Source organism: Ischnura elegans, chromosome 4 (assembly GCF_921293095.1).
Source record: "Ischnura elegans chromosome 4, ioIscEleg1.1, whole genome shotgun sequence".
NCBI lineage: Eukaryota > Metazoa > Arthropoda > Insecta > Odonata > Coenagrionidae > Ischnura > Ischnura elegans.
Window position 1 is genome coordinate 115,245,612 of NC_060249.1, and position 24,689 is coordinate 115,270,300.

Here is a 24,689-nt window from a genome sequence, read left to right on the forward strand (position 1 = left end):
CAAATGCGAAATTTTCTTTAGTCATTTGTTTGTTTACTATTTTTGTGCGGTTCGCGGATATCTCGGATAAAACGTGTGCACTGATGCTCCAAATTGCTCCAAATATTCTTTGTGTGCGGTGCAGTTCATGCGGTTAAAAGTTGTTGTCGTGCGAACTTCAGAATGTACAGGCTTTTGAAGATATGATTGTGTGTGCCTGATCCTCTCCTAAGCTATTTATCTTCTAGTTTTAATGGGCTAAGACTTGTTTCTGTTCAGAATGGATCCAATAGCTATACAAAAATCTGTAAAAGATAACGCCGAAGATGTGGCAACGTATTTAAGAGATTTAAGAAATTGGGAAGCAAATATAAAAAAGAAAGATGCCGAGTTGAGAGGCGTTGATATTGAGGAAGAGGTATATAGAATGAATCCTTCACATTTACTTGACGTACAATGTGACCCTTTTTCTCTGACATGCATTAATGACAATCCCATGTGCAGAAGCTGTATCCGGAAATACGGAGCAAGTACAAAAAGGACAAGAACGAAATTGAAACATTTGAGAAAAAGAAGAAAATATCTGGCTTTGATTACGAATCCTGGGATAAGTTGGACGTGGTATGTTGTCTATACCTCAGACGTTTTTATGCTATTTCGTATTTTTTTGGCTCATGTCCATTAAGTTAATGCCTGTTTTTAAAGTACATCGCTCATCAAAAGGCTAAAAATGTGAATGGTCATTTAAGATTTTGTACAGTAAAAATGATAATCCTGCCATCGACCGTGACAGGAGGCCCCTAACAAATCAGTCATTGCGCCATTATGAGTTGTCCGTCCCGTCCCGTCCGTCCACCCGTCAAGGGTCGTGCTCTAATTAATAAAATTTTGATTTTATTCATTTGCAATATGATGTTATTCCTACACCGTCGAAATTCATTCAAATCTCACTCATTTGAATGTTTGGTAGCCTAGCTGACACACATTGTGTTCTGGAGTGTGTAAATGTTACCTCAAAATCGAAAATTCGTTAAACTTGATTGTTACGACTTGATTCGCCTTCTCCATTAATCTATCAAAGAGTTAATATTAAGATTAAGGAAGGAAATAATGGTTAACAATAATGCAGACATGTATTCTAAAGAGTTCAATATTTTGCTTTTTTATGTAAGTGGCATTTTCATCTATAGAGACTTATATTTTTACTTCAACAACTTTGATGTCTTTTACTTAATCACTTCATATATTAGGCATCAGTATATACATTGAAAATCTTGACACTCAAATAACTTCTACCATTAATTTTTTATGCTTCACATCATGATATGTCTCATTACTGATATCAACCTTGGAAAAAGCATCTCCTTTGTGTAAAGAAGGTATAGTTTGTGTATGTAAGGAAGTGGTTGCATAGTGTAAAGTCAGATCAGACATTATACATTCTAGCCATAAAACTTAAAGGCTGACATCATGTGGTTGGGTAATTAAATGAGTACAAATGTATTGTGATGATCATGGCATAATTGGATATGCTTTAGTTTATCAGACTTAAGAAAGTGTATCAAAGAGCTTTATTTAATTTTACCAGCAAAAAAAAACTTTGTCAATATATGAGTGAGTTGGAAGCCAAGGGGTACCAGTAATTTCTTTTTTTCTATACAGAGTTAGGTACAGAAATTAGGTATAGAAAACAAACGAGATCGACTAGATGTTTAGTAGTGCATCTGACTTTCCACTCGATGCCAGCACAGAACTGAGACTCACTCTCATCCCTTGTCAACCAATTGTCATGTATTTATTCTAACAATCAACTTCACCTAACTCTGTTGAGAAAAAATAATCACTTTTACCCCTTGGCTTCTCACCCCCTCACATATGTTTAGTATGTAGTAGTGCTGTCGCCTGTTCCCTTGGTTGCTGGCAGGGAGTCCTTGGGAGTGGTGGGCGGTGTAGGGGACGATCACTGGCCTACTCACCTAATGAGCACCTCCAAAGCAGTGTTCTCCCTCACCCCTTCGGTTCCTACTTCCAGTTTAGAGGGGGAAGAGTGGACCCGAGTCCCTCTCCTTCCACACATTCTCAGGCAGGGCATGACCGGCTTTTATGCAGTGTGCAGTTCTGATTACAATCCATCCTCAAATATTTGGAGGCAAGGTAATACAGTAGACTCTCATTAATACAAACAGCGTTATTACGAAGTTCTCGTTATTATGAACCAATTTGTTGGTCCCGGTGAAAATGCCTATCCAATCTATAGTAAAAGAAACGTTATTACGAAAAATACAACCTCAGTCCTGATCCTGGCGGTTACAAAATGAACTTTATTACAAAGTTCCACGAAAAAGCAACGGCATTTAGGCAGATGTACACGATGTTATCATCATTGATCTACGCTTAGGTTCTGTTCTTGTACTGTGCCCAAGAGCATCAATTTTTGTTCTTTGTTCAGTAGGAGATACATCAATATGCACGCTACATCAAATAATTAGCTACATTCTTGTGAATATTCTCTCTTATGCACGATTGTGATGCAGTGTTGCATTCTGCAGGAAAACAACTCTCCTGGATTCCATTTATAGGAATTTGCTTGTATTTATGTATTTGCACGTAAATTTTCAATCGCGCATATTACTCACTTGACTCGCTTGTAAGCTATTCCGCAGTGCGAGTATAATTACAGGAGACTGAAGAGACAAGAAATTTTGAAAAAGCATGCTTTCTTTCTTTTGATGATTCATAAACCTCCAGTTTTTCGGTCCCGTGAACTTCGTCATAACGAGAGTCTACTGTAACACTATTCAGAAGGAAAAAGTTTGATCCTCCGTTAAAATGGATTTGGAATGAAGTATTGTGCATCATAAGATGATTAAATTAATGAAAATGCACATTCACTGGGGAAGTAGAATTTAGACCATGATGTACTAATTGATTACGTGCTTAGTATTAGAATGACTCAGACACTTTTGTGTGGGGATTTATTTTCTGAGAATTGCTTTATAACCAGAAAATTTGTTGGTTCAGATAGTAATTTTTTTTCAATTTTTGCATTTTTTTAAGGAAAAAGTATGTGAAGAAATAGATTTCAATGAAGCTGAGAAGATCAAAAAAGCAGCCGTGTATGAGAAGGAAAAGGTATTGAACTTGGTATAAGTTAATGAATCATTATTGCATGTTTAAATATGTATTGTATTCTTTTAATTTAATAGCTTAATAGTATTAAATAATAACTTAATAGTATTTTCTTCTTTTCTAGGGAAATAGCCATGTGAAAGATGGAAACTGGCAGAAGGCCATCGACTGCTATTCCAAGGCTATTAAGATATATCCAAAGGATGCTATTTTTTTTGCTAATAGAGCCCATTGCTACCTTCAACTGAAGGAGTGAGTAATTTGTCTTAATTATGCGTATATTTTTTTAATGCCATAGCTTGTATTGCATGAGCTAAAGTGATGTTATCACTATGAAGTACTTATTTTTGTCAGGTAGTGAGATATGAAATACACAGTAGGGTGGTGCGAAAAAACTCAAGTTCCAAATTTCGTGTCGTAATAGTGCGGAAAAGTTGCGATACGTTAGTACAAGAAAAACAAAAAAAAGAATTATTAAAATCGGACGTCATCTTCCGATCCCGCAAAGCACCTGAAAAAATGACAAAAATGAAAAAAATTGTTTTTTTTTTCATTGTAAAAAATTAAATTTAATTAATATCTTTTAACGCTGTAGCAAAAAATGATTACAAATAGCATAGGGTATTATTTATATATGCATATTTATGGCTTTTAACTGTTATTACCGATCGCACAAGACCATTAAAAATGTATAAATTTTGCAATTTAGCCGATTTTTCAGAGTTGTGTCATAATAACTTAAGGTAATATTTAAGTCTAAAATACATGTTTGATTATGCAGCTCTTCCTTTGTTTATATATGATTTAATAATAATTAAACAACCCAGAACTCACCGCGGAGAGGTGGCTGCACTTTGAGTTCTACCCACACCCTCCATCCATCCAACCAATGAGGGTTACTGCTTCTATAATATTTAAATTTTTTGTCCTTCTTTAAAATTTTAACTTTTGAAAACTACTTTGTACTGCGATTTAGTGGTAAGGTCGATGCCTCCGTTACCAATTTCACACACGGCTCCATTGCTTGCGTGTGATATGGGAAGTTATAATATCCCAATCTTGTGTATCGCCAGATTCAATGAAGGAAGCTATTTCTTCATTAGTAATTATTCTCATAAGAAGAGGTGGAGTAGATAGTTTGACTACATTCCACTCAATCAATTCTATATGGCCAGTTATTTCGAAGTTCATGGTAGGAGTAATGAAGTTTACGATAGGTTTGCCTTTTGGTTAAGTCTGTCTGGCTTTAAATACTCTTTTTAGCCCCAGCTCTCTAATGTGCCTTCTGTAATCAAAAACCATCGCCATCAATACAATCTCTTCGTGATCAAAGTTAAGAGTTCCGTTCAATAGCAGGGAAAACTACTTTCTTTTAATATCCAGGTATGTATCGAGAGGTTTCCTTTGCTCTGTTCACACGAGCCATCTAGCATGTGAAAATGGTCCAGTATCCCGGTTTGCTAAGTCATTTGGAAATTCGCCACTTGTGATTGCTTGACTAATGTCAATAAGGTATCTTTGGTCCTTGCTCAAAATTTATCTATCAACTTGTAGAATTTCACATTCAATTGTTAGGAAATGCAGTTTGGAAGCTTTCCATAACCATTCATATTAGTCCAATTGGCCCACTAAATTATTTTTGGCCACTTGTTTCACCATCTAAATACTGAAAAATATGACAAAAGTAATTCAATGAAATGAAGTAACCCAACTGCCCACTGCAGCGGGTGTCATTGGTGTTTTACGAGCTTTCTAATAGTGCAACCTTTCCATCTAATGTTGATGTTCGTGCCATCACAGCAAACTAACTCTAAGAACTCTAATGATACTCCTTGATCAGAGCGATAAGATAGTATGGAGACCACTATATCTTTATCAGACCCGGAGCTTGGAGAAACATAACTCAAATACACAAAAGCCGGTTCTTTTATTAGAGAATGGTGTTCCGCTATAACTGTCCGACAGTACTCCTTCGATTCAATCATTTCTATTACTATGGTATTGTCTACCCTTCCGTCAAAGTATAACCGTGTAGCTCACCTAAATCAAGATGGATTTACTGTAAATCGCTTATAATATTTTTCTTTTCCCTTTTAATTCTACATCGGTCAATGAACTTAGAAGTATATTCTTCAGTTATAACACCAATGTCTACAAGTACACTTGATGCTATAGCAGTAGCTGTACGGTGAGACACCCCGTATTGATCACAATGAAAAGCTGTACTTTGGAATTTTACCCTCATTTGCCATGGTGATTTATATTTTTTTGTATGTACTAGGCATGTAATCTTCCTAGTCAACAAATTTCTCCTTGATTGTTGAACTTTGCGTTGCGTCATTTAAAACCTCAACATCTTCACTTTCGGTTTCAATAGGGTTAACATGCTGCCTTTTTAAAGTGCAATTTTGCCTTTTAATTCTAGTGGTCAGTTTTATTGTCTTTTTTGATCTAAAGAGCTAATTAAAACTTCTCAAAAATTATCCTCAAGGAATTATTACTAAACTCTGAAAAATAGGTGAAATTGCAAAATTTATACATTTTTAATGATCTTGTGTGATAGGTAACAACAGTTAAAAGCCATAAATATGCATATATAAATAATAACCTATGCTATTTGTAATCATTTTTTGCTACAGCATTAAAAGGTATTAATTTAATTTAATTTTTTTACCACGAAAAAAAAGCAATTTTTTTCATTTTTGTCATTTTTTCAGGTGCTTTGCGGGATCGGAAGATGACGTCCGATTTTAATAATTCTTTTTTTGTTTTTCTTGTACTAACGTATCGCAACTTTTCCGCACTATTACGACACGAAATTTGGAACTTGAGTTTTTTCGCACCACCCTAATACACAGTATGAAAAAGGAGTAAAATTTTCTTAGAATTTTATTTAGCAAACTTTTTTTTAGCTTGCTTGAGTCACCAGAACAAATGTGAAAGTTTTAGGACTGTCCTTTGGAAATAAAAAAATAATATTTCACTTAACTATTCCATATTTCATTTAACTATTTCAATTTACAAAGGTAGAGGTGATAGTGATGATTTAAATAACTTTCGTCCCATATCCCTGCTCTCGCAGTTTTCCAAAATATTTGAGCAAATCTTTTTAAATCGTTTAATTCCATTTTTGGAGGATCATAAACTGTTATCTAATAGCCAGTGGGGCTTCAGGAAAGGGCGATCTACTTCTCTTGCCCTCTTCCATGCAATGCACTTTATTTTCAACTCTATGGATGAGAAAAAATGTACTCTAGGGATGTTTCTGGATTATTCCAAAGCCTTGGACATGGTCGACCATCAACTGCTGCTTAAGAAATGCAATGCATTTGGTATAAGGGGTGTGGCTTTAAACTGGATTCTATCCTTCCTAAGCAACAGATACCAAATTGTTTGTTTAACCCATGATAAACAGAAACACATGTCCGATCCTTTATCCATCGAAACTGGTGTACCACAGGGATCTGTAGCTGGCCCAATATTATTTATAATTTTTATAAATGACTTATTAGGGATTGGGAACAATAGCGATGTTGGTAATGGTATTCAGGAAACTGAACATACTCACTGTCTTCAATCTGTATGTATATATGTAGAGTACTTGTACATACGAAAGACAATCTCGAGTCTTTCACAATTAGATCCGACATACATGACCATGACACTAGAAGAAAGAATCACTTATTTGCAGGTCAAATGAGACTAAATATAACACAAAATTCCTTCTCAAACATGGGTATTAAGCTCTTCAATCACTTACCTGCGTCTGCAAGACGAAGCAACAGTACTAAATTTAAATCTGTTGTACACTCCTGGCTAGCATCTAAAGCACTGTACTCCGTAAATGAGTTTTTTACTCAGGAAGCAGATATGGTTTTCTGAATAATCCTGTTCTTTATTTAAGTATGCAAACTGTAATTATATGTATGTAACACTGAACTGACGAGGTCAAGTGTAAATTATTTACTTAACGACCAATAAATCTATTATTATTATTAATGTAACTTATGCTGATGATACCAGCTTTTTAATCTCATCCCCCAACATTGACTTGTTAGTTCGTGAAGCCCAAGTTTTACTTGACTCAGTATTTGAGTGGAGCACTAGGAACTCTCTCAAGCTAAATAGCAAAAAAACTGAATTGGTTTTATTTAAACATAATTGCATGACAAGAATTCCAGATATAATGCTGGATGGCAGCATAATAAAAACAACAAAATGCATTAAACTTTAAGGTGTACATGTCCAGTACAATGGAAAATGGGATGCCCATGTCTCCAAACTCATTTCACTACTGCACTCCTCAATATGTATTTTGTTTGCGATATCTAAAGTCCTCTGTGTCCAGAAATATTCTACTTACTGTTTATTTTGGCCATTTCTGTAGCAGAGCTACCTATTGCATTATACTCTGGGGTGGCTCACCCACCCTATTGAATAAAGTCTTTCTCCTTCAGAAACGTGCCTTACAGATTAACCTGCCCTAAAGATAGACGAAAGACTCTTTGTTTCTTCCACAAGCTTAAAAAAAATTCTATTTTATTACCGGTTTCGGCTATTACACCATTATCAAATGCTATTATAATATTATTTTTTATATTATTATTATTTTTATTAATATTATAACAGTATTTGATAATGCCGAAACCGAAAATAAAATGGAATTTTTTTTAAGCTTGTGGAAGAAACAAAGTGTCTTTCATTATTAAAAAGGCCGATCCAATCTATAGTGACTGCAACCATTTTTTAGCATTTTCAATTACAAACACCTAGTACAGCTACCTCATTTATAGTATGTATTTAGTAAGTAGGATTATGCATATGGTAAGTTTTTATGCTTTTATATCTTCATTTTAAAACACTGGCATAAATTTTTCTGCAATAAAACAAGAAAACAGTGGGTAGAATATTTTTAAATCAGGTTTTTGTCTAACAACCCCGATTGGAGCTAGTGAGAATTATTTGCATTGAAACATATTTGTTAATGTCATTTATTGTCATGGACTTCTATTCAGTTACAATTAGCGGTGATTAAAAAGTTCCAATTTGCTGTTTTGAAAATGTAAAAACTTGCAAAATCAATGAAAAAGTTGTGGAGCCAATTTGATCAAATTTATGATCACAGTAGCAAAAAATTTAATTCCCACTCATGATATATAAGAATATCATGATAAGAATTTTTCTTGGTGTGCAATACTTCATTGGAAACAAATTAAAATACAGGCTGTTCACTGTATGTACTAATTAGCTCCTTGCAATAGGTGAGACTGATGTGGTATGTGGTAACATATATGTACATATTCATAATAACTTTAAAGATTTAATTCTGTTATGTATATCCATCATAGGCGAATCTAGGGAGGGGGTGGGCACAGGAGCACGTGCCCCCACCCCCCAGAACATTAAAAAATATGGAAAATTTTACTAAAGTCCAATTATCATTGCGTTCGTTTTGTATTACAAGATAACCTAGTGCTCCCCAGAACAAAGTCCTGGACACGGCCTTGCTTGTGCCCCCCCAGAAAGAAATTCTGGATCCGCCCCTGATATCCATCACACATTATCAAAGTCATGACTTTCTAATGATGCCTTTATGTACTTAGTTGGTAAAATGTTTAGGTATTTTTGTCTAAGAGAGTGGTTGCGATGTTAAAATTAGTAGCTAGATGATTTAATATGCAAACTTATTTCTCAAGTTTCCAGAAGGCTAAGTGTGACTGCGATGAGGCTCTACGCCTTGATTCGTCATATGCTAAGGCTTGGATGAGGCGGTCAGCTGCATGGGAAGGTCTTGGAAACATGCAGAAAGCCATACGTGATCTGGAGAGCATGCTTTCAATTGAACCTCAGAATAAAAGAGCTTCATCAAAATTGAAAGCTTTAAAAGCAGAGATTCTGATGTCAAAGCAGAACCAGGAAAAAGGTTGTGGTGATGGAAGTGGAAATACAGGAGAGACAAATTCTGTAGGTGTGTAAATGGTTGGTCAGTCACTATGAATTTCTCATTGCTGACAGTTGCATGCAGTCTGTAATATTTATATTTATCTTAAACTGAACATTGTTCTGTCCTTTATAATTTTTTCACCAAGATTATAGTTTATTTGAATATAATGTAGAGTATTCTAATTTGCACCAATTTTAAGGTAATAAAGTAGAAATTTAGTAAATTAATGGAATGGAGGTTATGGAAATGTAGCTGTGTTGCATTTGGGTATGAGGTGGAGGGGGTTAGAATCTGATGCATTAGTCAGAACTTTAAAAGTTAAGAGATTCTGATGCAATTGCAATGAGGAGTGGAATGCCCCTGTGGTGTGGGAATCACGTTGGGCAGCAGGTGTAAACGTCGAAACTGTGTTTTGTTTCACCATGAATATTTCATCGTTCCACCAAGTAACGCCCAAATCAGTTGATTTTATTAGCAATCAGGTGGTTGGGGGAGGGGGGCAGATGAGGGAGTAGGAGACGATGAGGCCAGGAAAGCTGACACAGGAACTTCCATCCACCCTCCCTCCACAGAAAAAATATATGAACAGGATATAAATAGAAAATATATATAATATGTTCAGGAGGAACACATTATATTCTTTTCCCTTGAATATCAGAAATTTTTAACAAAAACAAATAGGGTGGTTTCCTAATATTTTTTATTGCCTAAATCGAAAGATTATTACTCCTGGAGTGCGTATTTCATGCTTTTACATTTTTAAATGACGATATCTATTTTTTGCACGGTTTATTTCGACAAAATGTCCTGGAACTTGTGGGGAATAGTACTCAGAAAATAAGAGATATGCAGAGCATAAGGAAAGGGTGGGATAAGACTAAAAGTGGAAAAATCAATGAGGCCAAGAACTAAGACATTCATGTAAGGGATTTTTGCAGCAAATTTTTTCAAAGGGGCCCTTTTTATTCAGCAAATAAGATGCACAACAAACTACCAGCTCATCTCAAGTGTCTATCCCTTAATAATTTCAAATGTGCACTGGAAGAATAAATACTCTGTCAAAACTTTTACCACCCAAATGATTATTTGCTTCATTTTTTGTACATACTATTGCCGTACTTATTGGCGTAGATATTGACAGTTGAGGGATCCTGAAGAAACAGGGTAACTGAGAGAAAAATCAAGGAAATGGTTGATAGAGGGAAGTGGAAGAACGTAACACAGAGCATGGCTGTATTAGGAAATAAATAATTGATTATGGTGGTAAACAAAGACAGCACAATGCTTTCCTAAGTTGACTGTATACCTTTGATGTAACATTTATCACTCTCTAATTGCTGGAAGCTGAATTTTTCCCACCTTGAGTGGCTTGGCAGCACACTCGTCTTTTCCATTTTTGGCTTACATTTCTGAAGACTGAATTGAAACTTTTGTTCTTTCGCAAAGAATTTTTGTTTATTTAAGCTGACAGCTGCTTCTTGGTTTTAATCCCTGTGGTCGAATAAGTTTTATTTCACCCAAAAATTAGCTCAAATATTTTTTAATAACAACTGAAAAGTTGGTGCTACCTGTCCACTAGGAGTTTGATACAAATGCACGGAATATGAAGCATGTATTTTAAGGGTTGTGGTGTTTCAGTTTAAGGTTCTCGCTTGAAGTACACAATTTTTTTTATGACCTCATGTGAGTAAGAATTGAAAATTTTTCTCCCTAGATGGAAGTCTATATTAGCAACTTATAGTTTCTTTTGAAGTTATTTGTTACTGTCGGAAATTATAGAGTATTATGAGTGATAAAAAAGTGACTAATTGGTAGTAAATGAGTGAAATTGGTGTGCTAGAAAAACTTGTCAAAATGATAAATTATGCCTCTAATCACCTAATTTTTGTGGCTTGGGTTTCAATACAAATTAAAGGAAAAATTTTTCTCACATCTTAGTGACATGTTGTCATTTCATTAGATACCAACGAAGGCTTGTGTTTTTTCTAGCATTTATGTTATGACCTCTGAATTTGAAATGGATAAATTTCAGATCATACTTAGTTCTCGTTTACGTGTTGATACCAGACACACATTGTAAATAGACATTGAGTTTTTATGTGTGATTTCAGGTTTTCTACTCAAATTGTGATTATTGGTACTGGATTTATTCTTTATTTCTTAGTTATTTTCATATAGAATGGTGAAGCCAGATTGGCATTTAAATAATTATGTAGATCTCATGGTGTTTCTCACTAAATAAAAGATGCTTAAATGGCTTGCACTTTATTGGTCACTGTTAAATTTTTTGTTGCACTTATCGATTCTTTGACCTGTACATATATAGACCTGCAATTGGGTTGCAGTTTTGTTTGAGTTTGTTTTAATGAATCCATCATTTAATTCAAGGTGGAGAATTTAAGTTTGATGGAGATCTTCCATGGAAGGATTACAAAGGAGAAATAATTCAGCCTATCTACAAACCTCCACATCGTCGATCAAAGGTATGAAACAACCATTTGTGCAGGTTCTTTCCTAATATTATCAAATGGTCTCACATGATCTTCACCACATTATGTTTATCTCTAACTAGAACAATTTAATTCGATTGGTCTGAAGCTCCCTCACTGAATTCTTCGATGTGAATGTTAATTTAGATAGATAAGGGTAGTGCCCACCCCAGTCGAAGTGTAAGGTATGTGAAATTCTCACATTTAAAGTTGGGACAGTTCCTTTTTTTGGGCCACTTTTCAGTGCAAAAATTGGTGTTTCAGGGGGTGTAAAAGACTTGACCCAAGATGTGAATATCGCACCCATCAATCATTAACCAAGCACTATACATACCACTTCCCATGGTCTGTAGTTAAGAAACTTAGTTAGGCAGAGAAGATGGTTGGCAGGGAAGCCAAGTATGACAGTAAACCTTGGAGCAATTGGAGAGTAGAATAGATAGTAGTATTTTAGGTGGCTCTTAAATGTAAGTTTTTATTTTGCCAGCTCAACAAAAAATGTGTAAAAACGGTTGATGAATATCTAAAAGTCTCTTGTCAATGCATGTATGTAAGACCTCAAATGCATTATCACACCTATGTATTGCATATAATCAGGGCATTGTGGGTAGTAATGATTTTCCCTTCCGTCCCTCACACCTCAAAACAATGACCCTAATCCGCTCCTAGCCTTAGAGAGTAGATTAGTTTAGCAGTGTCCTGGGTGGCCTAGGGGGTCAGCCTAACCTAGCTGGACAGTGGAGCCTAGTGTGGCGTAACATTGTCAAAAACTAGTTTTAAATGATATCCCTGGCGCAAGGACTATCTTTTCACCTGCCGCTGAACAAGTGAGGTAAAAACTCCACATAGACAAAGAACATAATGAATGGGAGTACAATTATATCATAAGTATGTATTGTAATGGTTCAGATACCATTTTACGTGGTGCATTCATTTCCCTTTGCCCGCTCCCCCCCCCCCCCCCCCCCTCCCCCCCCCCCCCAGACCACGGCCCGTGGAGGATAGCGTGAATGTGTAAGTGGGGATGAATGTGGTCATGTAAGATTGTCAGGGTTGTGTATGAGTGTGTTTGGGAGGACGGGAACTCGGGTTTTTCTCATGAATAGCGTGTTCCTCCTCCCTTTTCTTGTGCGTTACCCCACCCCAAGATGGGGATTATAAAAAGGTTGTGCGCCTGGAAGAAAGGCATTATTTTGAAGTGAGCGCCGGGCGGAGCCCATGCCCGAATTTGGGGTGCGACACGGCAGAGAAGACGAGGGGCCTAACAAATCACGCGACTGATTGGTCTAAAATAAAGACCCCCCCCCCCCCCCTGTCCGAAGGAGCAAGGACCAGCTGAAGAGGACGCATTACCTCCGTTCCGGATGCAGCTTCCTCCAACAAGGGAGAAAGGAGTGTGCGGTAAATGGAACGAGAGTTTGTTGGATCCAACCTGGTCTAACCTCGGGCAACGATCAAGTAAGATCGCAAGAATCCCCCCCTAAGCCCCCTCTTGTCTTCTGCCAAGTGTCAAGACAGACAGTCACGAAACGCACCCGTTACTCAGTGAAAGTGAAATTAATCACCTAAGTAAAATTAACATTCGTTGGGATGGACTTTCATTTACCTCCCCCGTCAAGAAATAATTAATAAGTGTATCATTATTTACATGTTCACAACCAAACTATATTTTGTTGTTATCATTTGCTATTCTAATTTCATCTTGAAAATCAAGTTATATTGTTGTGTTTTTTTTATCATTGATGTTTCATTAATTGCTTTCACCAATTAATACATCACTAGTTTATAAGAGGGTTTCTTTTTGTTTAGTCATATGCAGTCTTATTGTTTGAATTATATTTTGTTTCGCTGAAAGTGTTGAGTAAGTGTTTTGTTGTAACTCCTTCACGGGTCATCTTAAGGAAAAATATCCCTCGCCATTCCTTTCGCCCCGTTCATTTTTCTTTCCGTGAATGCGTTGTGGAAGAGTGCATAAGCGTCCGAACGTTACCCATCAGGTTGAATCGGGAACCCCCCCACCCGCCATTATTTCCAAAGAAGGGGAATATTTTTAATTTCTGTAAATTGTACAAAGGGAGTGACATAGGTTTGTCCCATAGGTCCCATGCGGGAGGAATCCACGCAGATTTATATATTTTCTTTTGTTTTTGTGAGACATCTCCCCCCGGTTCTATTTTGGTATTCGGGCGAGCCAGGGGTGGGATGCCACAGTATGTACATGGAAAATTCATTTATCTAATATTTCAAGCAAAGTTATTTCAGTAATAACATATAACAACTACTGTTCCCCAAAACGAACCTTAAACATACAAGAAAATAAGTCAAACGGCATGTGGAAGTACCAAAGACATCTCTGTGAAAGCATGAGCGAGTAACTCCGACGATAGCCAATTCAAGAGAGCGGGTGCCTCGCACCAAGGCTAACTTGCAGCGGTGGATGGGGAGGAAATCACACTAGCAACGGAGGGGAGGTAGTTAGGTGTAGAGCGTTTCACATTCAGTTGACAGTATGGGTTCTTATGGAGATGCGTTTCCCATGTTAATCTCCATGCTGGGAGAGCGGTGTTGTCAATAACAGCATAAAAATTACTATTGCGCTATGCACTGTTTGACAGTGTATTATAATACAGAAAGAGATGCTGCATTCATTGGGGTCAATAATTTTGGCATAAAAATGATAGCAAAGGCCATAAAAAATATTTCCTTAAATTGATGTTACAAATGTGTATTTTTTTACTTTATCTTCTTCTTGCAATTTTTGTATAGCCGTGAACTATATTGAATTGAATCCTCTAAAAAAAATTCTTCATACTATTTTCTCTTTGAAGGCTTTCACCAATTTTACAATAATTGAGAAAAAATGTAGTTGTACTGATATAACACCCTTTAGGACAAGAAAATTTGGATTTTTGCAATGTAAAAAGTAGTCGCCTCCTAACTTACGTTTCTTACGTCTTAGGTCCCTATATGCTGCTTATCAAATTTGAAGAAAACTACAAAGTTATTTTTAGTGAAAAAATCATTTACTGATCTTAATTTTGAAGAGAGTTACAAGGTTTTGGTCTTAACCCTTAACTAGTGACGTGAAATATTTGTTACACTACCAGTGACGTGCGGTCTTGGAGACTGCAATAAATCAAAAATTCATAAAATGTTGCAACGCCATTGTTATTGTTTTGTTTAATTTTTATTTGAATGCTTAACTATTATTAAACTTATATTGAAATTTTTACACTCCCAATACGAACCAATTTGTCATTAAAAATTGTGATTTGAAGCAGGCTCAAAAAACTGATGCCCAAAACACTTGAGTTATAATTATTCTATTTATGCATCAATATGTCGCCAGATTAAAAAAAAAGCCTTAAATGTTAAAGTTGGAAGGCTAAGTAGTAAGTAGCTATGAAATTTATCCAGCTTATTCCTTTCTTGATGCTTTCTTATGCTAGTGACGTACGGTCTCACAGACCGCTAATCGATTTGAAATTCAAATTTACAAAATTTATAAAAGGAACATTAATTTTTAAAAGTGGGATGTCCTTGTTATGCAAAAATATGAAGCTAACAAGAATTATAGATATTTTGAAATCTTAATTTTGAAAATATTCATAATTTTAGAAATGCAGCGGTCTCTCAGACCGCACGTCACGTGTTAATGGTTAAGAAAAAATATTATGGCACCACTGAGCCGAGCTTCTCGCCTTGCCTTGCCAACTCCTTGCATGCGGAGGGAAAAATCTTGGGTGGAAAAGGAGATTTTTGTCCATCCATGCCAGGAAATATGTACTCCTTTGTCACATATCCTGAACAGGGAATACTCATGCGTTGTAACAGCAATGTTTTTGTTTCAATACAGTGGTACATGAAAAAGAGCAAATTTTGATGACTTGGAAATAAGATGCAAATGTCGCCTTGGGTCTTTTGGTCTATTCACGGACACCAAGACAGGAAATATCTCATAATCCGTGGGAAAGACAACCCCTTCCAGTGCATGCCTTATACGAAAGGGCACTCTGAGTTTTTCCAAAAAGTAGCATTTCGGGATCTCCTCAAAATAGGCATTATTTTGGAAATTTTGTCGCAAACAGAAGTGGCGATAAATTTTATTATCCTTCACTGAATTATAATTTTTTACATTACAGATAATTCATTATTCAGCTGGTGTACATTGAATAAATACACATTTATAAAAACAAAAGACTTTTCCTTTTATATTGCTGCAAATGTATTTTAGTTTACGCTAATAAATTTCTTCATTTGCGCCATCTTTTGAGCGATCCCAAACTCCTTTTTGAATTACACCATTTTGGCACTCTATTATGTGTAGTTGCATATGCTGTCAGGATGCCTGCCAGCGGAGCGGAAGCTTGGCAACACTTATCCATAAGGCCCGTACTGTCAACTAAATGTGGAATACTCTATAGTTCACGGGAAGAGTTTAGGAGAGGCTGCAAACTCCAGGCGGAGAGATGAGGTAACAACAGGTGGCCTCAGACAGCGGTCAGCGCAAACTGTCCAATTTTCCCTGAAACACCCAGGTTGACAAGAAACTCCAGAACAGTACTCTTAGTCCAAGCATGGCTAGGGAACCTACGTTCTCGGTGGGGAACACCTCTCTCTCCACAATCTCCTCAGTTGCATAAGTTCCCAGGTAGGGTGAGGAAAGTTCAGATGGGAAAATGGTAGCCAATGAGGGGAGAGAAATGATAGGATTAGGTCTCGGAGGAAGAGAGAGATTTGATAGGTGAAATGTCGAATACTACTCACTCCAAACTGCAGACTATGCCTGACCAATCTTCCCCTGGATTTCCAAAGTCTAAGTATTCGTCTGCAGGACTGCTATTTAAGTGTTGAACTCCTGGTTTGGCAGGGAATGGAGGCAGGGACCAAGGTATTAGAAATCCCAAGACATCAGGAAATCTAGCATTAGAGACCCGAGCCGAAGTCTTCGAGCCTTTTGAATTTAAGGCCTTTGCAAGAAAATCCTTAGCACGAAAGATGCTACGTAGGAAAGTCCTGCGGTAAGTCCGGCAGGGGACGAGGGGAAAATTTCTGGGGGGGTACTTAAAAAATGTTGGGGAGGAGGGTGGGAGAGAAGGCACCTCAATAATGCCATGCTTGGAGGGGCAGTGTAGCCTAGGTGGATGAAGTAGGGTAGGGGCAGAGGAGTTTATGGGTCTGAGGAGTTTGTTGGGGAAGTGGAAGTTGCTTTGTTTTGGCACCACTTAATGTAAAGTGAGCAACCTCTTCACTAAGAAATGACTGACACTGTTTCTCTGTTCCTCTACTTCCCTAGGAGTTCAGTATTGTGTCTTAAACAATTGATTTTTGTCTAAGGTAAGCACTGGAATTGTCTCTCTATAAGAGAAATTTTACTATTTGTTGCAGAAGCCTTTGAGGAGAGTTCCAGTTCTAGAGGTGCAGATAAATGAACCTGTGTGCCCAGGTGGTGCTAGGGATTTGGCACCAAGCAAAGTGGAAACTGGTAGTAGTGATAAATCAAGCATTCCTTGCAATTTACCTGCAAAGAACATAGAAATAGAAACTTCGGAGCCTCCACCCTCGGAACTACCTCCGGCTCCCAAAACTTCAGTACAGTTCTTAATGAACTGGAAGAATATTAAGATGCATCCAGACATGGCTTTGATGTACTTGCAGGTGTGTCATCATTTTTAATTTCATTTATCACCTGGGAAATACATTTCTGTGTCTTGACACCAATGTTGAAATTGATAGATGCAATGGAAGTTCAGATCCACTTGATTTTAATCTTAAATAAGAAAGTTCTCACATTTGCCCTCAAGAATGGATTATGTATTTTATTCAGGAAGAGTTCCTCATTATTTCAGTTTTCTCTTTCCCTCAACAACTGGTCATTGTATCCATTTACCATGTAGGATGACTCTCTTCCTTCTAAGTATTAAATTTCAATAATCGTTAGAAACTGGAAATGTGTACATTGCAAGGTTGATAATCCAGAATTATACAGAAGATCCAAACAGTGGAGAATTTTTTGGAATCTTTTTGAGCTTGCAATATTTTTTAAGCAGTTTAAATGTTTCTTGAGAGTCTTCGCCGAGCTAGTGAATTGTTTGACTGCAAAATTATATCTTTCCGTCTCGTGATATCATAAATAGCCGACTGTCTGAGAGCATACTCTGGGAAAAGTTTCGGAACACTGACACCTCGTTCTAATTTTCCCAGAAGCTCCACTTTTTGCTGAAAAGATAGTTTTTCTCTTTCTCATGCAGCTAACTGCTGTTTCTATTATTAAGTAAGGGGATCGGGCTATTGCTGAAGTTACAGGGGATTCAATTCCTCATGTTATTTTCGTTACTAATCCCAAATCATTATGTTTAAGATTGGATGTTATATGTACTTACCCATAAATACTTCAAGCATCATTTATAAGCCGCACCTCAAGCCTTAATTGAAACTCCAGTTCTGGAGTGGATGCATGGAACACTGGGTGTATTCCAGAGGGATAGATTAAGGGCATAAAATTCCAAAAGTCTCTTAAGTCTCCTTTGTTTTTGGTGCATACTATGGGACAACCAATTTTATTATGCCTCCTTGTCAGAATACCAGTAAATTTTCTTTTCATTTTTTCAATATCTCTAAATTAATATTGATAATAACATTTTTTTGTAATACTAAATGTACTTAATAGTTTAATTTCTTCTCCATATAAACCCGTTCCGATATTTATCATTGTGAGGTTCACAGGCAGGAGAAATTACCTATCTCTTCCTTGGTTTAAGTCAAGTCACTTCCATGCAATTCCTGCTTGATGAGTCGGGAACCCTGTGCTGCTGCTCCCAATTTCTCCCCGACTACTACTTTCCAATCCACCTCATGCTGCTTCTTTCAAAAGCATTGCCAACTGAAGATAACCCTTAATGCAAATTTTTCATGTTTCTCGCTAGCTCTTAGTGGTAGCTCATCTGTGGTACATTTACTTCTGTCCACTGCACATATTTGCCTAGATCATTTTCTACCATTTTTGTCTTTCATGATTTATTTCCTTTTCCATTTTAGCAAATACCACCAGAATCTCTACCCTCGGTGTTTGGAGACTCGTTGGAAATATCAGTTCTGGAGGAGATGCTATCCATTTTGGGACAAAAAGTCATCAAATCCTCACCTGTCGAGAATCCAATTCCACGAGGCCATCATTCAATTTATGAGTTCATGAAGCACCTGTGTAAAGTACCTCGGTTTTCTACGTTAGCTATGTTTTTGAACGAGCAGGAGCAAAATGGTAAGTAGATTTGTGATACCAATCAACGGGTTTCGAGGTTATTTTTTTGTATTCTATGTTGCAGATCTATGTGTAACGTCGGGGCCCGCAACCTAAAGTCACGGGTTATACGTTTTAAAGTGTGGGTTTTTGCCCCTGGTGTCGGGAAGCGAATAATCACACACAAATATTTAAAGTTTTGCCCAAAGCTTATTCCCATTTAAAATACCAATTGTAAATCAATTCAAAGAAAAAGTACCAAATAATGAATTTGTGGGTCTAGAATAGCCAAAATTTAGGAAATTACCAAAGTCTCAGGAAGGAGAGGAGCTGCTAGTGATGGCACAGGTGGATAGCGAGGCCCTAAGGTCACATGGGCCATACGACCCCCGCTTCTGACGGCTACATTGTGACTGATTACTGACAAGGGATGAGTGACCAGAGATTGAGTATGAATATCTGAGTGGCAATAGCGTCTCCATTGTCCATTATTTATGGAAGGTGAAACAAGGATGTTTTCGACAAAGAGGAATAGGAAGAGGAAGGTATAGGCATTTTCGAAAATGAAAGGTTACAAATCCCGAGGCATAGTTTGACATAGTTATCCTGGGCTAATGATTGGGGGAGGCGGCATTAATAATCAGAAAACACGTATAATCCAAACTTTCACGGTAAATTCTTGAAATTATCATAATTTAGGCAAATCTAACTACGCATCAATTATTAATTATGAACATTGTCTGTTTTTTTAGATCGCATTCCAGAATCATTTAGAGCTTTCTTTTCCCAACCGTGATCTTTTTAGCAGTGATAACGTGATTTTACTCATATTCTTATTGTTACATGTTATATCCTAGTTTCCGAAAACCATGCAACCGTGTGTGCGAAATCATGGATTCAGAAAATTGGTTTGCACGAAATCTTCAAAATCGCTGCACGATGTCGGAAACTACACTGTCAGGCACCATGCTAGGTAGTCGCGTCTCGTGCTAGTTGCCCTGTATGCAACTTCTGAGGGATGCGGTTGCATGATCACTGAATGCAGTCACGCACCGTGATGTTTAGATAACATAAACAAGGAGCTTCCGTGAAGGTAATGGGCACGTGATCGTCCCATCGCACAGTAGCGATTATAGGAAACCTGGACTGTTGGCAATTTGTCTGCACAGGCGAGTGCCTGGCTATAACTTATGCTATCTCTTCTTCCACTTCCCCCACTGCCGTCACTTCTATTATTTCCTTCCTCTCCAGTTTGACTTTGACTAGTCACGGTGTAAATATGTCCAAGTGTGATGAAATCTCCGGTTCCTTTTGATCTTTCATGCCCTTTCTGCCTCATTGCTCCGTTCTGATTCTTTAAGTATATGTACACCTTGCCTCTTCAGCAGAGAATTCAGTCCATGCCTAGTGTTTTATCCATTGTTCTTATTTCTCAATGTATTGGAAAGTCTTCATTTTCTTTTGCAGATTGTGCATAATTTACATCCTTATGCTTTCAATGTTTTAGATATCTTATCAGGTGAGATTAAATGCATGCAGGGGGAGGGAAATTGGAATCCAGAGCTTGAAATATGCTTATTATAGGCATAGGCAGAAATGGTATCAACAGTTTTTACAGGGTTCCCACTCAACCGTGAAAACCTTAAAACCGTGAATAAGCCGTGAATTTTGTCTGCCGTGAAAAAACATGGAAAAAGCCGTGGATTTCATCATAAAACCTTAAAAATCTCTCAAAATTGATAACTACGATTGACGGATCAAAAGAAAAATGGATACGTCGGTCATATTTCAGGGTCACACGCAGACACTGTCCCTGCATTTACCTGCACACCTATATTCGAAGCTCAATTATTGGTCCGTGTGCCTTGACGACACATTGACCTTGAGCCTGTATTAACGCCGGAAGTCTGGTAACCAAAGTGTTCATTAACACTGGCGAAAATTCAGACACTTCTTAACTTCCCTGGCACCTTGGTCCCTCCATTTTCTCACTCAAAACCTTTAGCTGGAGCTGAATTTTGCAAACGATATGTGACGTTAGGAGAGATAGCACTTTCATTGCTGCATTTGCATTCACGGTGTCTGTCACGTTTGTTAAATTTGTAGTTAATGTGCGACCGGTGATTGTTACGTGATCAATATTTCTGCCTAAAATGGCTTATCAATAAACCGTGAATTTGACGACATTTAGACCGTGAAAACCTGGAAAAAACCGTGAATTTTATGCATAATTTAGTTTGAGTGGGAACCCTGGTTTTAATTCTGAAAGAGCAGATAGATGGCCCCGGAGTTGCAAGCAAGAGGCGAAAGACCCTCACTCAAGGTCGTCTTTCCTTCTCTGGTCTCTTCCCCTTCCATCCCGCCCTCCCCTCTTCCAAACTCTCCGCCACGCTCCCAATGCTCCCTTGGGCTCACATCAGCCACACTCTGTGTTCTGGGTCGGGCGATATATACCGTATTTCTCCAAATATATTCCCTCCCCTAATTTTGAGGCTTCAGTTTCGGGACAAGTTAAAAAAATGCGTTTGAATATTGACCCCCCCCCTTTACTTTTGCCACAGACATTTTTGGAAAAAAAGGGGGGACTATATTCAGGCATATAAGGTACTTAATCTATGGTACTATGTATTTTGTAGCTTGCAGGTGATGTACTATCATTTGCAAAAGTCTTGCAACAAATCGAGCGGCGCCACTTTCGCTCCACAAAGATTGTGCCCGGAAATTGTATGGTTTTCGGGTGTATGCAACAATCCAATACTAGTCTTCATGATTCAATGCATGGAGAACCAGTCATTGGGTGGTTGAGGTATTTTGTCATCCTTTTCAGTCTCAGGATTTGACCGCTTCCATTTAAGTGAAATTAATGTTCATGATATTCCCCCAAACACATTGTAGCAATTAATGCAGTAGGAAAGATCGAAGGTAATTCCTCGGAGAGATTTTAAAAAGTTGGTAGCTTGGCTCTTTTTGAGTGATCTCAGCTCTTTTCAGAGAGCTGGAAATCACGAGTCGTTCACTGTGAACATGGTAGACTTTTGTTTACATCTATCGACTCGGGTTGATGTTTTAATACAATATGTACGACATATGATACGAGGCAGCTTTGAAATTCCCAGTGTTTCATCATATAAATATCTGAGCAAACACGTAAAATATGAATTAGTTAAGCTGATCGGCATTAATCGTTGCGTAAGTAATAACAGAGTTCTCCGACGTCCGTCAATCGGTAAAGATGTATTCCTTTCCACTTATTCAAAGTATGACGAGGAAAACTTAATTCCAGCTAAAAGTCCCATTTTTAATGATTGTCGGATTTCAACAGGTATTGTTTGATAATATGTTCTACTGCTGAATTAGTGTGAATGCGAATAATAACTCTAAGCTGCTATATCGTTGATGATTAAGTTATCTTATTTAGATGCAATCATTTACATATACACTGATGAATTCGGGATAATGTAGGATACTTACTTAGCATTATTAATTGAATTATCTACTTGCATTAAGTAGGTTAAATTGTATTAGGAAATGTGTTTGTTGGCCATACGTTTTATGTTTAAGGCATCAGTGGAACTGCAGCTCATTTCATAAAACCTTTCAAGTCGAGTAAGAAGGACGTAAGCAAATCCTAACAGAATTTCTGTTTGTAATGAATGTATACGCTTGCTTCATTAGAAATACAAGTACCGAGTTTGAAACATAATAACAAATAATAATAACTTAAAAAGACGACACCATACCGAAGTCGCAGGCGACAACATCATTATATTCCTATTGTATATACTAACCAGCCGAAACATAGAGTATGCGAAAGCCTCCGTGCTCAAGTTATAATCATATAAACGAATAAAAGACTAATATACCGAGAAAGTGATTATTTTGATCAAATTCGTTCAAGTGAGAAGCCGTAGGAGAAGCACACGAAGGAGCTCAGTGTTACAATAATAACAAATAATCAAAATTACGTCTTGGTGACCTTGAGCTAGTAATAGCTCAGTGGGTAAACAGTCGGGTTGGTGATAGGAGGGTCCCGCGTTCCATTCCTTCCCATGGCCGAAATTTTTTATCCTCCGCAAAGCCGTATTTTATTTTAAAGTTTTTTTATTTTTGAAATTTATGTTAAGAGGGTACCAGCTGTTGAATTTGAGCATTTTTTGCAACAATTTGTTTAAAAAGTTTATAATCATGGGTGTACCCAGTAATAGCCCCTAGAAGCGAAAATAATTTTAGCTCATAACAAAAGTCGTAAACAAATTTTCCTTTTGAAGAAAAATGATATTAGTAAAGACATGGAAGTAATGAAACACTGACTTGCAATTTTCCACAAAATAAAATTTAATTCGACTCGAGTTTCGATGTTACTACATCATTTTCAAGGTACAGCAGTTGTACCTTGAAAATGATGTAGTAACATCGAAACTCGAGTCGAATTAAATTTTATTTTGTGGAAAATTGCAAGTCAGTGTTTCATTATGAATCAATTCCACTCCATCGCGCTTGATTCTTCGAATTTTATACATGGAAATAAAATAAAAATCGTTATTATTATAAGCAAATAATTATAAAAACTAATAAATTACTGTCATAGTTTCCTTAAAATTTTGGTTTCATTAACCTTTTCTATGCAAAAAAGATGCAACTTGAACGACCACAGCTAGTTTTGCCCCCACCCCCCAGTTTTGATTCTGGGTATGCCCATGTTTATAACAGTGGAAAATTGCATGTATTTCTTTCAATATTAAACAATGCAATAATTTATGACCTTATTCTTTCTATGCCAAGAGATTTCTTGGCAATTATTTGTATTGAAATATCATAGTTATGCATAGAATTAAATATTCCTATTATGCTTTATCATTCCGCAATAGTCTGCGGACATTCAATGTTCATTCACTATAAATCCAGTTGAATGTATTTTTAGATTTTGATCTAAAATTGAGGAAATGATCACAACAATGATAACTCTATATGTTGAGGAACTGTATAAATCTTGCTTAATATGAAAATAATTGTAATGGAATGATTTTTTTTAGTTTCCAGGCAGATATTAGCCAGTTGTGTGGAAAATAATGAGTGCACTGCAGAAGAAGCTGCTAAGTTGGCGGAAATATTTTTTTTGTGAGGTATTGAGTGATTGAAAACTCTTTATTTATAGTAATACTTACGCTTCACTGGATATGAACATTTAATTGCCTTGAAGCTAATCGCAATTTGTGATTTCATAAATAAAACTGTTGTAATGTATTAGATTTTTCATTCATTTTTAATCTTGACTGTCAACAGTAATCCTCTTTCTCCTTATGTTTTTAATCAAGCATTAATCACAAGTTGTTGGTGTTTGGAGAACCCATGAAAAAATTCATTATTTAGACTTTACTTGGTTTATGAATTGTGCGCCTAAAAGACTTTGATTTTGCACTTGTCCATCATTCTTCATATGCCGCTAAGCATGTTTTCTTTATTATTCTGGATTACTAGCTCCTAAAGTTATGTTCTCCATTTTATGTATATGTGCACATCTGTCCAAAAAAAATATAATGCAGCATGTGCAAAAAAAAAAGTCCAGAGTTGATGCTGATGTGACAACATAGCCAATCCCCACTTCCTTGCAGGGTCATACGCACTTTCATGCCCGCCTCCAAACAAAAGTGCCGTGCAAGAAAGCTAAGGATCCAAGATCTCATAACCACCAAGAGTTTATATCTGAGGGAAAGGATATGGACTATATTTCTCTGAAGATGTTTAGCAAATGTGACTGAGCAAATTTTGTCTGACCATGAACACTCACAACATTCCTGCATTTATTCATCAGGAAAATGAAATTCCTGTTGTGGGGGTATTTTGGTAGCCTTTCCTTTTAATTATATTATCAGTGATTTTAATACATATTGAGGCTTTTAGGGTTATG

General features: G+C 36.9%; 1 protein-coding gene across 2 annotated transcripts; it reads left to right on the top strand.

Annotated features, from left to right (window-relative positions):
* The first annotated feature begins 41 nt into the window (after positions 1 to 41).
* LOC124157928 (RNA polymerase II-associated protein 3-like) lies at positions 42 to 24,025 on the top strand. 2 transcript variants are annotated; one of them, XM_046533022.1, is made up of 9 exons: positions 42 to 397; positions 484 to 600; positions 3,037 to 3,111; positions 3,233 to 3,360; positions 8,805 to 9,076; positions 11,438 to 11,535; positions 16,930 to 17,199; positions 18,580 to 18,802; positions 23,815 to 24,025. In XM_046533022.1, exons 1-9 carry the CDS (start codon positions 260 to 262, stop codon positions 23,901 to 23,903), a joined length of 1,410 nt encoding a protein of 469 aa, XP_046388978.1. In that variant the 5' UTR covers positions 42 to 259; the 3' UTR covers positions 23,904 to 24,025. The 2 variants fall into 2 exon arrangements, with proteins under 2 accessions (XP_046388978.1, XP_046388979.1); XM_046533023.1 differs by having other exon boundaries at positions 11,441 to 11,535.
* The last annotated feature ends 664 nt before the right edge of the window (positions 24,026 to 24,689 follow it).